Source organism: Eubalaena glacialis, chromosome 5 (genome assembly GCF_028564815.1).
Source record: "Eubalaena glacialis isolate mEubGla1 chromosome 5, mEubGla1.1.hap2.+ XY, whole genome shotgun sequence".
Taxonomy (NCBI): domain Eukaryota; kingdom Metazoa; phylum Chordata; class Mammalia; order Artiodactyla; family Balaenidae; genus Eubalaena; species Eubalaena glacialis.
The window spans coordinates 66,781,459-66,797,034 of NC_083720.1; the positions used below are offsets into that span (position 1 = coordinate 66,781,459).

The 15,576-nt window shown below is 42.0% G+C and overlaps 1 protein-coding gene across 1 annotated transcript; it reads right to left on the reverse strand.

The window, feature by feature from the left end:
- Positions 1–11,266: 11,266 nt before the first annotated feature.
- Positions 11,267–11,769, reverse strand: LOC133092110 (high mobility group nucleosome-binding domain-containing protein 4-like). Its single transcript, XM_061191336.1, has one exon. It carries the CDS (start codon positions 11,577–11,579, stop codon positions 11,307–11,309), a length of 273 nt encoding a protein of 90 aa, XP_061047319.1. The 5' UTR covers positions 11,580–11,769; the 3' UTR covers positions 11,267–11,306.
- Positions 11,770–15,576: the final 3,807 nt, after the last annotated feature.

The window sequence follows — 15,576 nt, forward strand, 5'->3', positions numbered from 1 at the left end:
ATAAATAAATAAAATTAAAAAAAACAAAAACAAAAACAAAAGGCTTGTAATAAAATCTAGTTGACTTTCTGAATAAAATTCTCCACCTCCATAAATTTTAAGATGTGGCGACTGCTTTGAAAGAGGAGTCCAGGGCTGCCTGAAGGGGAGGAACCAAGGGGATGGGTTTGAATTGGGGTGGTCAGCCTGCTGAGGAAGTGGCCTTGAAGATGAGCTCTGAGCATGAGAAGGAGTTAGCCAGGATGAGACTTGGGGAGAGTGACAGGTTGCAGGCAGTGGAAAGGTCAGAATTCAAGCTCAAGGGCAGAACAGAGCTTATTATTATTTGAGAAGGAGAAAGGAGGCCCTTGGGGCAGAGATGGAATCAGCGACCTGCAAAAGACACGAAAGAGGAGACTGGCAAGGTAAGCAAGGCTGGGTCATGCAGAGCCTGACAAAGTTTAAAAAACACCAACAACTTTGTTCATTGTCTGACTGCCTTGGTGCAATGAGGGGTGCCTGGGTTTGCTGAGGTCCCGATCTTTGTTCATTTTCCTTCTTTAGCCTTTGTGTCTACTTTTCTATCAGCTCATTGCTCAGACCAACACTTGCCAGCACAACCATGGGCAAACCTGTCAAATGGACTGTCTTGGTCAAACTGGAAACACAGGTTCCAGAATGTCTCGAGCAACATTGGTGAGGCCACTTGTACTGTCATCAACTCCAGAGGCTAGCAAAGAGCTCTCTGCCTATTTCTTCCTTCCTCTCAGATCACTCCTTTGAAATAGGCCCTGGCTGTTAAAACTCCATGAGCTTGTCAGTATATCCAAGGCTCTCTAACCCTTAAAAAATAAACCCTGTGACAAAACCTCCCTTGTCTTTGCACATTTCTATCTTTCTACTCTTCCCAGCCAAGGTTCCCCCCTCATCATTCAGGGTTCCAGCAGAACACAAATGGTGTGCTCGAATTTGGATAATTTGAGGAAGGTTTAATAAAGGACTATTTACAAAGGTGTGAGCAGGATGTAGAGAAACACAAGGGGTGGTAGAAAACCCTAAGACCAGTAAAGCAGAGCTATTACCACTCTGAGGCCTGAGAAGAGGCAGGAGGGAGTGGTTACCTGAACCCAGCTGGTTGAGTGAATGCAGCAGACCCCGTAGGGAGGGAGTTGGGGGAATATATATCCCCACCTCACTCTCCTTCTTCCCTTCCATCTCCTCCCAAGGCTCACCATTGGTCAAACTCAACAGAGTCATGGGAACATATTGATGTTACTGTATATCTGGGACAAAGAGCACAGTGGTGAAGGGTAGAGTGTGGATCTGGACGGACAAAGGGGAGACATCTGGCACATTCTCTCACTCTTTGACTTCACTCTACATTTAAAAACTGACTTCTTTACACCCCACTCAACTGACACTGCTTTCACCAAGTTCACCATTTGGTAATTGCCAAATCCACTGGATACTTCTGAGGCCTCTCTGCTGCCGTCAGCACAACTGACCACTTCCTCCGTCTTTTTATTTATTTATTTATTTTATTTTTGGCTGCATTGGGTCTTCGTTGCTGCAGGCTGGCTTTCTCTAGTTGTGGCAAGCGGGGGCTACTCTTCATTGTGGTGCACGGGCTTCTCATTGCAGTGGCTTCTCTTGTTGAGGAGCACAGGCTCTAGGCGTACAGGCTTCAGTAGTTGTGACACCTGGGCTCAATAGTTGTAGCTCACAGGCTCTAGAGCGCAGGCTCAGTAGTTGTGGCGCACGGGCTTAGTTGCTCCGCGGCATGTGAGATCTTCCTGGACCAGAGCTCAAACCCGTGTCCCCTGCATTGGCAGGCTGATTCTTTTTTTTTTTTTTTTTTTTTAATTTATTTAGGCTGCATTGGGTCTTTGTTGCTGTGCGCAGGCTTTCTCTAATTGCAGCGAGCGGGGGCTACCCTTCATTGTGGTGCGCGGGCTTCTCATTGTGGTGGCTTCTCTTGTTGCAGAGTGTGGGCTCTAGGGTGCTCGGGCTTCACTAGTTGTGGCATGCGGGCTTCAGTAATTGTGGCATGCAGGCTCAGTAGTTGTGGCGCACGGGCTTAGTTGCTCCACGGCACGTGGGATCTTCCCGGACCAGGGCTCGAACCCATGTCCCCTGCATTGGCAGGCGGATTTGTAACCACTGTGCCACCAGGGAAGCCCCACTTCCTCCTTCTTGAAGCTGTTCTCTCTGATCTTTTGTGCTATCACTTTCTGCTTCTTAAATGGCTGGTTCTCAGAACCCCTTGCTGTCTCCAATCCCCCCTTCTTCTGGTAAATGTTGGTGTCCCTCACTGTTCCATCCTCAGCTCTCCTCCCCATGGCTTTTACTACCACATATATCCTGGTGATTCTCAAAGTCACTTGTTCAGTCTTGCTCTCCCTTTAGCTCCAAATCCACTATACTCTTCATGTCAACCAAGTATTGCTGCTTGAATTTCTCACAGACTTTCAAGCTCAATGTGCCCCCAAACTAAGCTCATAATCTACATTGTCATCCAAGTCTACTCCTCCTCCTGTGTTGCTGTGTCATTTAGCTGTACATCATCAGCTCTGCCACCCAGGCTAGAAATCCAGCAGTCATTCTGGATTCTTATCTAACCCAACATCAAACCAATCACTGATCCTGTCAATTCTACCTGCTGAATGGTTTTCACATCTGTCCTCTTCTATGTCCCTGGCAATTGCCTTATTTCAGGTCTTTGTCATCTTTGCCTGGACTGTTGCAGTAGTACCTTAACTGGGCCTCCTGTCTCTGGTTTCTTTTCCTTCTATTCTATCTTCTTCACTGCTGCCAAACTGATCTTGTGACTCTTGCACCTAAAACTTTTAAATGGTTAACTAAATACCTACAAGTTGAATAAACTCCAACTTCCTTAATATGATATAGCAGAGATTTAAAATGTGTGTTTTTTCTTTTTTGTTGCTCTAGTAATAGATGTTCCTTTGTTCACCCCAGGAGTGTAAATTATCTTCTTGGCATAGAAAGTAACCACCCTGCTATCTCTTGCAAGAGAAGTTATCAGACTTTTTCTGTTGTGAGAGTCTGAGACCCCTGGGAGCAATCAAAATAAGACCTTTGGGCTTCCCTGGTGGCGCAGTGGTTGAGAGTCTGCCTGCCTATGCAGGGGACACGGGTTTGAGCCCTGGTCTGGGAAGATCCCACATGCCGCGGAGCAACTAGGCCCGTGAGCCACAACTACTGAGCCTGCGCGTCTGGAGCCTGTGCTCCGCAACAAGAGAGGCCGCGATAGTGAGAGGTCCGCGCACCGCGATGAAGAGTGGCCCCCGCTTGCCGCAACTAGAGAAAGCCCTCGCACAGAAACGAAGACCCAACACAGCCATAAAATAAAAATAAATAAATAAATAAGCAAATATGGTTAAGAAAAATATAAAAATAGAAATAAAATAAAAAAATAAGACCTTTGGTGTTTGATGGTTAGAAAAGCAGCAGCCAGACTGGCTTCCCACCCTGGGCATGTGACTCAGGCTGAGCTAGACATGTACCCCACCTGAGACCTTGATTCTTAAAGTTTATATGGAAGAATGAATACTAAATATCAATAGCCCAGAAAAATATGCAAAAGGAGACTGAAGAGTGCTTGCCTGAGAAGATATTGAAGGCAAATAAAATTGGGATTAAGCTAGGAATAGACAAAAACAAGCAAACAAACAAACAAAATCAGTAGAAATGAGCTGAGAATCCAGAAATGGATCTCAGTGTGTGTAAGAATGTAGTATATGATAATGAGTGTAGTTCAAACTCATTATGGGGAAAGACTATCCATTAAAAAAAATCTTAAATAAGATTAAAGACTTACGTGTAAAAAGCAAAATAAAAACATATAAATTCTGTAAGAAACTCTGGAAGGCCATTAGCAAAATGGTGAAATAGGAGGTCCCCTACTTATATTCCCCCTCAGTAACAATAATTTGGCAGCTTTTCACAGACAAAAGTGCCTGTGTGGGAGCCCTGTGGGATCCAGATAGGAGACTGTGAAACCCTGGTGGAGCCCGAGGCGGAGGAGACCCATTTGAGAAGGCAGGCACGTGTCCAGGTGGCGGATCCACCAACTGTGGTCCTGGTTACAGACCTGGAAACAACCTGTGGACTCAGCTACAGCCCCATTTGGCCTTGATCCTGCCATCAGCACCATCTGACAAGGGACCTGGCAGGAGACATGCCTATCTGTGTCCCTGTAGGTAGGCCTATCCACCTCATTACAGATGCTGAAATGGCCTGTATCTGGGCTACAGCCCCTCTCAGCCACGGGCCAGGAATACTGCTGTCTGCCCAGAGGCCCACCAGGAGACATGCCCCTCTGTGTCTTGGGGGTAGGCCTGCTGACCTCAGTCTGACTATGAGCCTGAAGCAGCCCTATGACTCGGTTCTTGCCCCTTTCAGCTGCAGTCAGGAGTAGTCCTGCCCACTCAAGGACCCGGTGGGAGACACGGTTCTCCTTGTCCCCAAAGGAAGGCCCACCAACTCTGGTCTGACTACGGCTTCTGAAGCAGCCCTGTGACTTGGTTCAGCTCCTACCAGCCATCCTCAGGGGCCAACCCTGTCCTCCCAGGGACTTTACACCTTCAAGGAACTAGAAAAAGAAGAAGAAACTAAGCTCAAAGTTAACAGAAGGAAGGCAATAAGAAAGAGTAGAGCAGAAATAAGGGAAATAGAGACTTGGAAAGCAAAAGCAAAGATCAGTAAAACTCAGGATTGGTTTTCTGAAAAAAGAAACAAAGTTGACAGACTGTTAATTAGATTAATCAAGAAAGAAAAAGACAGAGGACTCAAATAAATAAAATTATAAATGAAGGAAGAGACATTACAACTGATACCACAGAAATACACAGGATCATAAGAGACTACAATGAAAAATTATATGCCAACAAATTGGATACCTTAGAAGAAACAGAAAAATTCCTAGAAACATACAACCTACCAAGACTGAATCCTAAAAAAATAATCTGAAATGACCAATAACAAGTAAGGGGATTAAGTCGGGTAATCAAAATACTTCCAACAAAGAAAAGCCCAGGGGGCCAGCTGGCTTCACTGGTGAATTCTACCAAACATTTAAAGAATTAATACCGATTCTTCTCAAATTCTTCCAAAAAACTGAAGAGGAGAGAACACTTCCAAACTCATTTTATGAGACCATCATTACCTTCACACCAAAGCCAGATAAGGACACTACAAGAAAATAAAATTACAGGCCAATATCCCTGATGAACATGAATGCAAAAATCCTCAACAAAATATTAGCAAACTGCATTCAACAACACATTAAAAGGATCACACACTATGATCAAGTGAGATTTATTCCTGGGATGCACATCAACAAACATGATACACCACCTTAACAGAATGAAGGATTAAAATCGTTATTTTAAGTGTTCTAGTCACACATGCAAAAAAATAGTAACTATGTGAGGGGATGGATGTGTTAATTAACTTGATTGTGGTAATCATTTCACAATGTGTGCATATATTAAATCATCACCTCGTATACCTTAAAAAATCACATTGTACTACCTAAATATATATAATTTTCATTTTTTAACTATACTCTAATAAAGCTGGGAAAAAAAGAAAATTTAGGAGGCTACATGTAAGTGGCAGAGGAGGTTTTTTTTTTTTTAATTGATATACAATACTATATGAGTTTTGGGTGTATAACATAATGATTCTAGAATTGTATATATTGTGAAATGATCACCACAATAAATCTAGTTTAACATCTGTCACCATACATTGTTACAAATTTTTTTCTTGAGATGCAAACTTTTAAGATCTACTCTCTTAGCAACTTTCAAATATACAATAGTGCATTATTAACTCTAGTCACTATGTTGTACATTACATTCCCATGACTTATTTATTGAGATCTTTCTAACATAAACTAGAAATCAGGAGCTATTAAAAAAAAGATAGACATAGTTGATGATATAACCAAAAATTTTATGACAAAGATATGATAAATATAGTGAAGTAAAAAATCAAATGATAAATGGTAGACTTGGATATACCATTAATACTGGTAATAATCAAAACACTCTTAAAAACTGATTAGAAAGAGTAAGCAACCCAATCAAAACAATGAACAAACAATATGAAAAGACAATTCGAGAAAGCCAAACTGATATGGCTAAAAAACACATAAAAAGGTGCTAAAATACACAAATAGTCCAGAAATGCAAATTAAAGTAATGCTATGTCATTTTTTACCAAGCTGGCTGGCATATATTAAAAAAGAGAATGGTATACTTACAGGATGGAATATTATACACTCAATAAAAAGAATGACTTAGAGCTATATCGATTGAAATGGAGGAGTTTCTACAAGGTTTTGTTGAGAAAAGAAAGATACATAAAATATCTACAATACGATCACATTTTTATAAAATAAACAGTGACAACATATATGTGTGTAAGAATACAATTGATTACCTAAGCTTGGAGAAAAATATGAAAAAATTAATACCAGAGTATTAACAAGGTTAACTAGAGTAAGGAGTGCTTATTGATATGGGTTGAAAGGGAAGGATAAAAGGAAAGGAACCAAACAAAAAAGAGAAAAAGGATTCACTAAAAAGGCCAGTGCTTTTGCATATAAAAAAACATTTAAGAATTTTTAAAATTCACATTTTTTTTACAAAGCTTCTCCTGTATTCCCTCCTTTGTGTTGTCTCTATAGCGTGTACAGATTTCTATATTCACACTATGAAACACTAACATTTTATAATTTAAAAATGTCCACAGCTGTGTCTTCTCTTAGATTGTGAGGACCTTGAGGAGAGGAATTGTACCTTATTTATCTTTATATATCTCATCATCAAGTTGGATGTTGTATTAGTGTCCAAGGGCTGCTGTAACAAAGTACTACAAACTGGGTGGCTTAAAACAAATGAAATTTACTGTCCTACAGTTCTAGAAGCTAGACGTAAAAAATCAAGGTGTCGGCAGGACCATGTTCTACCTGAAGTTTCAAGGGGAGAATGCTTTCTTGCCTCTTCCAGCTTCTGGTGTTAGCCCACAATCCTTGGCATTCCTTGGCTTGCAGTTGTAGCATTCCAGTCTCTGCCTCTGTCTTCTCATGGTGTTCTCCCTCTGTGTCTCTGTCTCTGTATCAAAACTTCTCTCCTCTCGTAAGAACACCAGTCATGGGATTTAGGACCCACCCTAATCCAGTATAACTTCATCTTATCTTGATTACATCTGCAAAGACCCTATTGCCAAATAAGGTCACACTCACGCGTATGGGGGTTAGGACGTCTACATATCTTTTTGGGGACACAATTCAACCTGTAACAGGCATGTAGTACATACTTGATAGAATAATGTTTTAATTTAATTGAAGTCACAGGCTCTTCATATTAAAAGAAATATTCATAGCACAAGCAATAAAGTTCTAGTGATCTAAGGGAAAGTGTAATAAAAGCAAAATGTGCACTGATGTGTAACCAATAATTCATGCCAACTGGGGGAAGTGAAGTAATAAAAATAAAATAAGTAGATATGAGAAAAGCAAAGGTGGAGATTATGAAAGATCTCTTTCTTTTGTACAGGTTTTCTTATCCAGGTCACAGAAATTCAAATATAATAAAATTTCCACTTTACACAGTATGTACCTTATTCACATTTAGAAATAAATGACTCACCACAGGCTGAAAGTGCAAGGATTAGGATTATTCAAGACCAGAACACACATTCTCAAATCGGGGATGGGGCACTATCCCCAGGGCACATAGCAGAATGGAGAAGTGTCTTTGGTTCAAAAACGATTATGCCGTATAGTTATCGTTTTCATTCATCACACTACAGGAAGCAAAACTGACTAAATCTTGGCTGGTAGGGATATAAAAATTTCGTGTGAGAAAGCTCTGAAGGGGGCCTGATTTAATTTTTTAAAAAGTTGAGAAACACTGGGCAAGAATAATTCAGAATCATAAACTATAAAACAGTTCAGTATTTTCATGGAGACAATGAAAGTCTAGTTCTTCTTTGAGTTTGGGGACAACAGCATTTTGCCAGACTCTGGCAGTGAGGTCTCCTTTCTGGCTATAAACCAAAGAAAAGTTTTTTTGCCCTGTGTCTGGCCTGAAGCCTGTCATTGGAGCCTGATTATTTTAGTCATTTATAGGCTAACTCCACTTGCAGTTCCCAAGTTCAGAAGGTTGATATTTAAACCCAAAGCAAGTGAATTGCCTTGTTTCAAGATCTTGGAGAGTTGAAACAGGGCTCTTCGCCCACCCCTGAGAGTCTTGGGCTGGGTTGAAATGAATTCCAGGCCCCAAATTTTTATGTCCATCTTGATCTCTCCCCTGAACTTCAGATTCATAGATCCAACTACCTTTTGGATGTCTAATAGGGATTTCACATTTAACATGTCCAAATACCAAACAGAGATTCTGATGTCACCCCTCCCCCTCTGCTACAAAACCTACGTCTTCTTCCCCGATCAATAACCAGGAGCTGTTTTCCTAGTTGTTCAAGCTAAAATCCTTGGAGTCATCATTGACTCCTGTCTTGTTCCTCCTACCCAGGATTCAGTCCATCAGTCGATCCAGTCAGCTCTCTCTATCCTCAAAATGATCAGAATGCAATCCCTTTTACTACCTCTACCACTATTACCTGGTCCCAGCCACTATTATCTCTTGTCTGGGTTGTTGAGATAACCTCCTAACTGGTCTCCTGGCTTCTGCCCTTGGGAACCTAGATCTATTCGTAGCCCAACAGTGAGAAAGATGCTGTTAAAATGTAAATCAGTTGTTGGGGGCTGAACTGTGTCCCTCCAAATTCATATGTTGAAGATCTAACTCCCAGTACCTCAGAATATAACTATACTTAAAGATAGAGCCTTAAAAGAAATGATTAAGTTAAAACAAGGTATCCAGGGGGGCCCTAATCCAATTTGATTGGTGTCCTTATAAGAAGAGGAAACCTGGACACACAGAGAGACACTAGGGATGCACACACACAGAGGAAAGACCATGTGAGGACACAGCAAGAAGGCAGCCTTCTGCAAGCCAAGGAGAGAGGCCTCAGCAAAAACCAAGCCTGCCCACACCTTGATCTTAGACTTCCAGCCTCCAGAACTGAGAAAATAAATTTCTCTTGTGTAAGCCACTCAGTCTGCGGTATTTTGTTATGGCAGTCGTAGCAAACTGAAACATCTGATTACACCCTCCTCTCCCCAAACCTTTCCGTGGCTTCCATCTTATTACAAGTTAAAGCTGAAGTTCTTACAATGACCTACAGGGTCATGTATCGTCTGGCCTTCACCCCCTTTCTCTAACCTTACTCCTATTACCCTCTCCCTTGCTCATTCTATTCTAGCCACTCAGCCTTCCTGCTGTTCCTTGAACACAGCTGCCACATTTTGGCCTCAGGGCCTTTGAGCTTTCTGGCATCTCTACTGAGAAGCCCTTTCCCTAGATAGCTGCATGCCTCACTCCATCATCTTATTCAGTTACTTACTCATCCCTGGCCACCCTGTCAAAAGCAGCACTCGTCCCTCCCCACGGTTAAGGCCCTCCTCTCCCTGGCTTTACTTTTCTTTTGAGCACATACCCCATTTAACATACTACACATTTTATTTTATTTCTTTGTTTATTTTCATCTGTCCCCCACATTAGCATGAAATCTCCAAGAGGGTGGGATTTATGTATAGCTTGTTCACTGCTGAAGCTCCAGAGCTTGAACAGTGTCTTGTATGTAACATGTGGTCAATATTTATTTTTTGAATAAATAAAGTATTTTATTGTGATGTAATTGACATATAACGTTATATTAGTTTCAGGTATACAACAGAATGGTTTGATATTTGCATATGTTGCAAAATGATCACTACAGTAAGTCTAGTTAACATCTATCATCTCACGTAGTTACAATTTTTTTTTTTAATGGAGAAAATTATAAAACTTTATTGAAAGACATTTAGAAAGCCTAAATAAATGGAGAATTACACCATGTTCATGGATTGGAAGACTCAATATTATAATTAATCTATAAATTCAATACAAATCCAATAAAAATTCCACCTTTTGTTAGTTTGATTTGGAACTTGTCAATCTAATTCTAGAAGTTGTATGGAAAAGCAGTTGGCTAAGAATATAGCCAAGATACTCCAACGAAGAAAAGTTTGGTGGTGATGTTAAAGGTGGAGGTGGTATTTGTCCTGAGATATCAAGACCTTTTTCTAAAGTTGTAGTACTCAGGATTGTATATATTGCCACAAGGTTAGACAAATTGACCAGTGAGTCAGAATCGAAACCATCAACAGACCGCCCCCCCCCCCCCACAAAAGAAACTTGATTTATGAAAAGAGCCAGTATCACAGATCAGTGGGGAAAGGATGAACATTTCAGAAAAGTTGGGACAACCACTTACCATACGGAAAAAAAATTATTTTGAATTACTCTCATATTTTTGCAAAAATCAGTTCAGGGAAGACTAAAGACAAATGTGAAAAGCAAAACTATAAAACTTTTACAAGGCAGTAAAGGATATCTTTATGACTTGGAGTAGGAAATGATCCCTCCCCTCCCATGAAGCCAACTTCTATCCAGCTTTATAAGATACTTTTCAAAAATAGTTACTTCCAGCAGGACATGGGTGACAGTCCATAACATCTTACAACTTTCAAACTCCCCTCTCCAAAAAGTCAACAAAGTCTGTTGCTGCAATGAACAGGAAAAGTTTTCAGAAAGGGTGAATATTTCACATGAGGCATGTAAGAGCTTTTCACAGGTCACCTCTGACATGGAGGAAAGGAACTAAAAACTCCAGGATTATTAATGAGATGATCCACAAACTACAAATAGGAATCCTGGCTCTTTTGAGCAACAGCATCTTGATGTCATCACCAGAAATCCTGAGTATTGTTACCTGACGCAGCTGATTCTAGGGGTGCCAAGGCCGCATCATGACTCTTGGTTTCAGGAAGTCAAGGATGTGTTGATGGCATCAGGAAAGGAGAAGACATGAAGTTTTGCTTCCCCACACGATAAGGCTTCTGAGCCATAGTGGCTGTCATGTGTGAATGTCGGAGAATCTCTCCTGGGAACCAAGAATAATCTTCAAATATGAGGACAGAAAATTCTGTTTTCTCCCATTTCAATCCAGCTTCTGAAACATTCTACTAGTGGTTATTTTGCCCTTTCCACAAAAGATAACAACAAAGCATCTTGTGTGCTAACAACATAACTTAAAAAAAAAAACTACGTTTTTACAAAATTTGATTTTAAAAAAATAGTATTTCAAACAGTAGAGTCACTAGAAGTACAGTGCTATCAAAAAAGTACACTTCACTTGGCATCCCCGGTGCCTTCTGCTTTCTGTGACTGGACTGTGGAGGCATCTCGGTTTTTTGCAGGGTTGTTCCCATCTTTGTTGCCTTCTGCTTTCCCCTTTCTCCCTTTGGCCAGCTTCTCTCCCTTCTTTGCAGGGGCCTTTTTTGCCCCGGGCTCTGGTTTTGGAGGGGCGGGTTTAGCAGACAACCGTGCCGATCTCCTCTGTGGCTCTTCCTTCACCTTTGCTTTGTCACCTTTAGCATCTCCTTTTGCCTTTCTCTTGGGCATGGTGGCAGTAGTGCCTGGCAGATGGCTTTACCAGCCCAAGCGGTTCTTCTGTCTTGCTCACTGCTCCTAGAAAGATTTCCGAGTCTCGCGGCCGTGTGAGGGGCGCGAGGCTGCCAGCTGCGGGCCTGCCGCGCAGGTGCTCTCGGCTGGGGCAGGGTCGAAGCGGACAGTGGGCCAGCGAAGAGACGCCCGGAGCCGGGCGCTGCCGGGAACAAGAAGGCAAGGCGAGGATGCGCTTCCGGGGCTGCGGGCGTCGGGCCGCCTTGCAGAGCCGGGGACAGCCCGGTTCTCCCCCTCGCGATGCGAGTGTCCGCCTCCGGGGCCACGGGCCCCGGACCCACCTTGAGCCACAATTTTTTTTTCATGTGATGAAAACTTTTAAGGTCTACTTTTTTAGCAACTTCTAAATATATAATGAATATGAATAAATTATTTGACAGGCAAAGAATCTTTTTTTTTAAATTTAAATGTGTTTAGTTATCAATGACGCAGAATTTTTTTTCAAAAAAATTTTAAGTCATTTACATTTACTCTCTGTTTTGTTTACTCATGTTCCTTGGCCATTTAAAAACATTAGGGTCCAGGGCTTCCCTGGTGGCTCAGTGGTTAAGAATCCGCCTGCCAACGCAGGGGACACGGGTTCGAACCCTGCTCCGGGAAGATCCCACATGCCGCAGAGCAACTAAGCCCGTGCACCACGACTACTGGGTCTGCGCTCTAGAGCCCGTGAGCCACAACTACTGAAGCCCGTGAGCCACAACTACTGAAGCCCGCATGCCTAGAGCCCGTGTACCACAACGAAGAGAAGCTCCTGCTTGCCGCAACTAGAGAAAGCCTGCGCGCAGCAACAGAGACCCAATGCAGCCAAAAATAAATAAATAAAATAAATAAATTTATTAAAACAAAAAAAATGAGGGTCCAAAGACAATGTTTTCTCTATATTGTTACACAGCCTCTCCCCAAACATTACTAACGGGTATGTTATACATTAAAGAGATTAAGCTCTTTGTCTGCCATATACTGTAACATATATATTTTTGGTTTGTAGTTAGCATTTTTATAATTTTTTAAACAAAATAATTTACATTTTTATATAGTTAAATCTATTGTGAGTCCTTCCTCTGAGGCAAGCTTAGTCTTAAAGTAGCAGCTTTGTATAATTCTGTCAATTTCCCAGGAAATCTCTTATGTTATTTCCAGAGACTCCTCTGGTGCTCATTCATCTGAAATTCACTCACCTGGGGCAGGTGACAGTAAGCTGTTTTCCTGCAAGGAGTGACTTTAGGAGTTTTTTATAGCATTGACCACAAATGGCTTTTGCCCTCATGAAATTGTAATTGTCAGCAAACGGTCATATGAATTTAGGACTTTTTTATGGTGCCACTCAGGGTCCAGTCTCAGCGGACAAGCTGATGGTCTACTTCAGCATCAATGTGCAGAGCTGACTCATTTTCTAAGCTTCCTCCTATCCATCTTCAGATGCCAGTCACCACAATAAGTAGCCTCCCCTACTCCAACCCCAAAGGGCTTTGTAGCCTCTGGCAAAAAGACGAGGAAATGGAGGCACAAAAATGCTTAAGTAATATGCTACAATTTCAATACTAAGAAGGTGATATTCAAAAAATTTAATAACCTGCACGGTGCTGATAGCAAACAAAATAGACACCAGCAGAAACTGACCAATCAGAACAGATGCGGGCATGAATTCTAACCAATCAGAACAGAGGCCACTGTTAACAACCAGGATCCCACCTCCCCCCACCACGAAAAGGCTCTTTTTTGGTAGGGCCAGAACTTGGGCTCCAGAGTCTCTGCTCTTGAATGCACTCCACTATACTGGCTCATCACCAGACTTTGCAGCATTGAAATCTGATTGCTGGTTTCAAGCCCTCCTGTTCTGTAATAATCTCCTTCTGTTCCTCTTAAGTCTTCAGCAAAGCTATCTGTATCCAACTCATGAAGGGAGAGAGCAGAGTGAAGCTATGTGTACACTGGGACAGAGGTAGTGTTGGGGTGTTTGGGATGAACCACCGCCTGGAGAAAAGTTATAAGAAGGGGGGAACGATCCATAAAGTAGCCTGGAGCAGCTGTCCACAGTGAGGGGTAATCGCATTCCCCCTTCCCCAAGATCTTGAGAAATCTTTGGAAGGAAAATACATTTTCTGCAAATATATAAGATATGATTTCAAAATTTGACGATGATGGCAGTGTTATTAAAAGAAAGGGTGAGTGGAAACATTGGGAATGCTTGGCATGGATATGAGGAGAATCCAGGGGAAGGTTTAAGAACACCATCTTTGGAGTCGGATAGAGCTCTAGGCGTGGCACTGCTATTTACAGGTCAAGCGACCTAAATCCAACCTCCTTCCCTAAAGCTCCTTAATCTATAAAATGGGTGTAATAACAGTGCCCAGCCCATAGGGCAGCTGTGAGGGTTAAAAGGACATGTGTTTCCAGTTGCTGAGTACTGGAATGTTCAGTCAATGCCAGGCATCGCTGCAGAGGGCAGTGACATCATCACCTTCGTCATCACCACACTCTGAAGTATTCTGAGTCCTTAAACACACACACACATACACAGCCACAGAAGAAAAACCCAAGATAGGATGCTTGCATATTTCCTCCTAATCTCCAAATGACAGAGGAAGAGAAAGCAATGCGGCAAATCAGGAATGGGAGAGGGCAAATTCGAGAGCTATTGAGAAAGCTGCTGTGGGCAGGGCAGTGGGCTCTGAGCTCAGGAGATTCCTAAGGAGCTAATGCAGGAAAATTACCAAAAAAAGACAGAGATAGCTTAATTTGGCTTTAGGGAAGAAGAGAAGCCCTTGGGACAAGGGTTTGATTGGCCACAGATCTGATAAGAGAAGTGGGGAGGTGGTCAATGGTGGTTATAAAAGACAAGGCAGGTGATGAGAAGCACTTTTTTTTTAGACTAAGAGGGCATCTCAATCTGTCAAACTTTTCCCCTTGCCTTTTCATTGCCTCTCTGGGAGGTTTAAGGTAGTCAGATGGTAATGCCTGTTGACTGCATCTTTTTACACAGTGTTTTGATTCAAATGTTTTCAAGGTAATTTTGGTCGGCACTGATGAGGTGAGGGCAGGTGAGGTAAGGTGAAGTGAGGTGAGGTCAGGTGAGACCAGGTGAAGCCAAGTGAGGTATGTATTTTCATGCCCTGCTGGAGGGAATGTAAATTACTATGACCTCTCTGTAAAGCAGTAAAGCAGTGTATCTCAAAATGCCTTAAAATTATCATCCATTTGAGTGCAAACTTTGGAGCAGTAGCCTACAGAAATGATCAGAAATTTCGCCAAGGGAGGCCATTGTGTTGTTTACATCAGTAACAAAAAAAAAAAAAAAGAAAAAGAAAAAGAAAAAAAAAGCTCATAGGACAAAGACTATAAAGAAACTCATAAAAATCTGAGCAGTTGTTATATCTGGGTAGTGGGATCATGAAAAATTATTTGTTTCAGTTTACATATAAGATTTTCCTAAATTTCTCCAATACATTACTTATAAGAAAAATATATTTTAAAATAAATGCATTAAACAAAAATCCATTTCCTCCTTTCTGTTCCTCCTCTGCCTCCCTCCCTTGGCAAACCCAGGACCTAGGTATTCTGGTAATGACTGGCACAGGATGATCCATTGTGGAGTCTGTCCTTGATCCTCTCTTCCTTTGTTGATTTGGCTGAAGGCTGTGGACTGGGATTGTATGACTTCCTCCAGTGTGGACGGACCCCTGCAGGACATGCTCTCAGTGGCAGTGATCCATGAACACCCTGCCACATTGCTTCTCATCAAAGCCAAACTGGTCAGGGCACCTCGCCCGTGGGGACACTCAGGCTTCATTCAGCATACGCGGCTTAGAGTTCATCTTATTTCAGAGGAACTGGGAAGGGCTTGGGAAGAGGGAAGGAGAGAGGAGAGAGGGTAGTTTTCTTATTCAATAATATTTCTCTTTAGGAAGTTAAAAGTCATACCTGGTGTCCTCGGTTG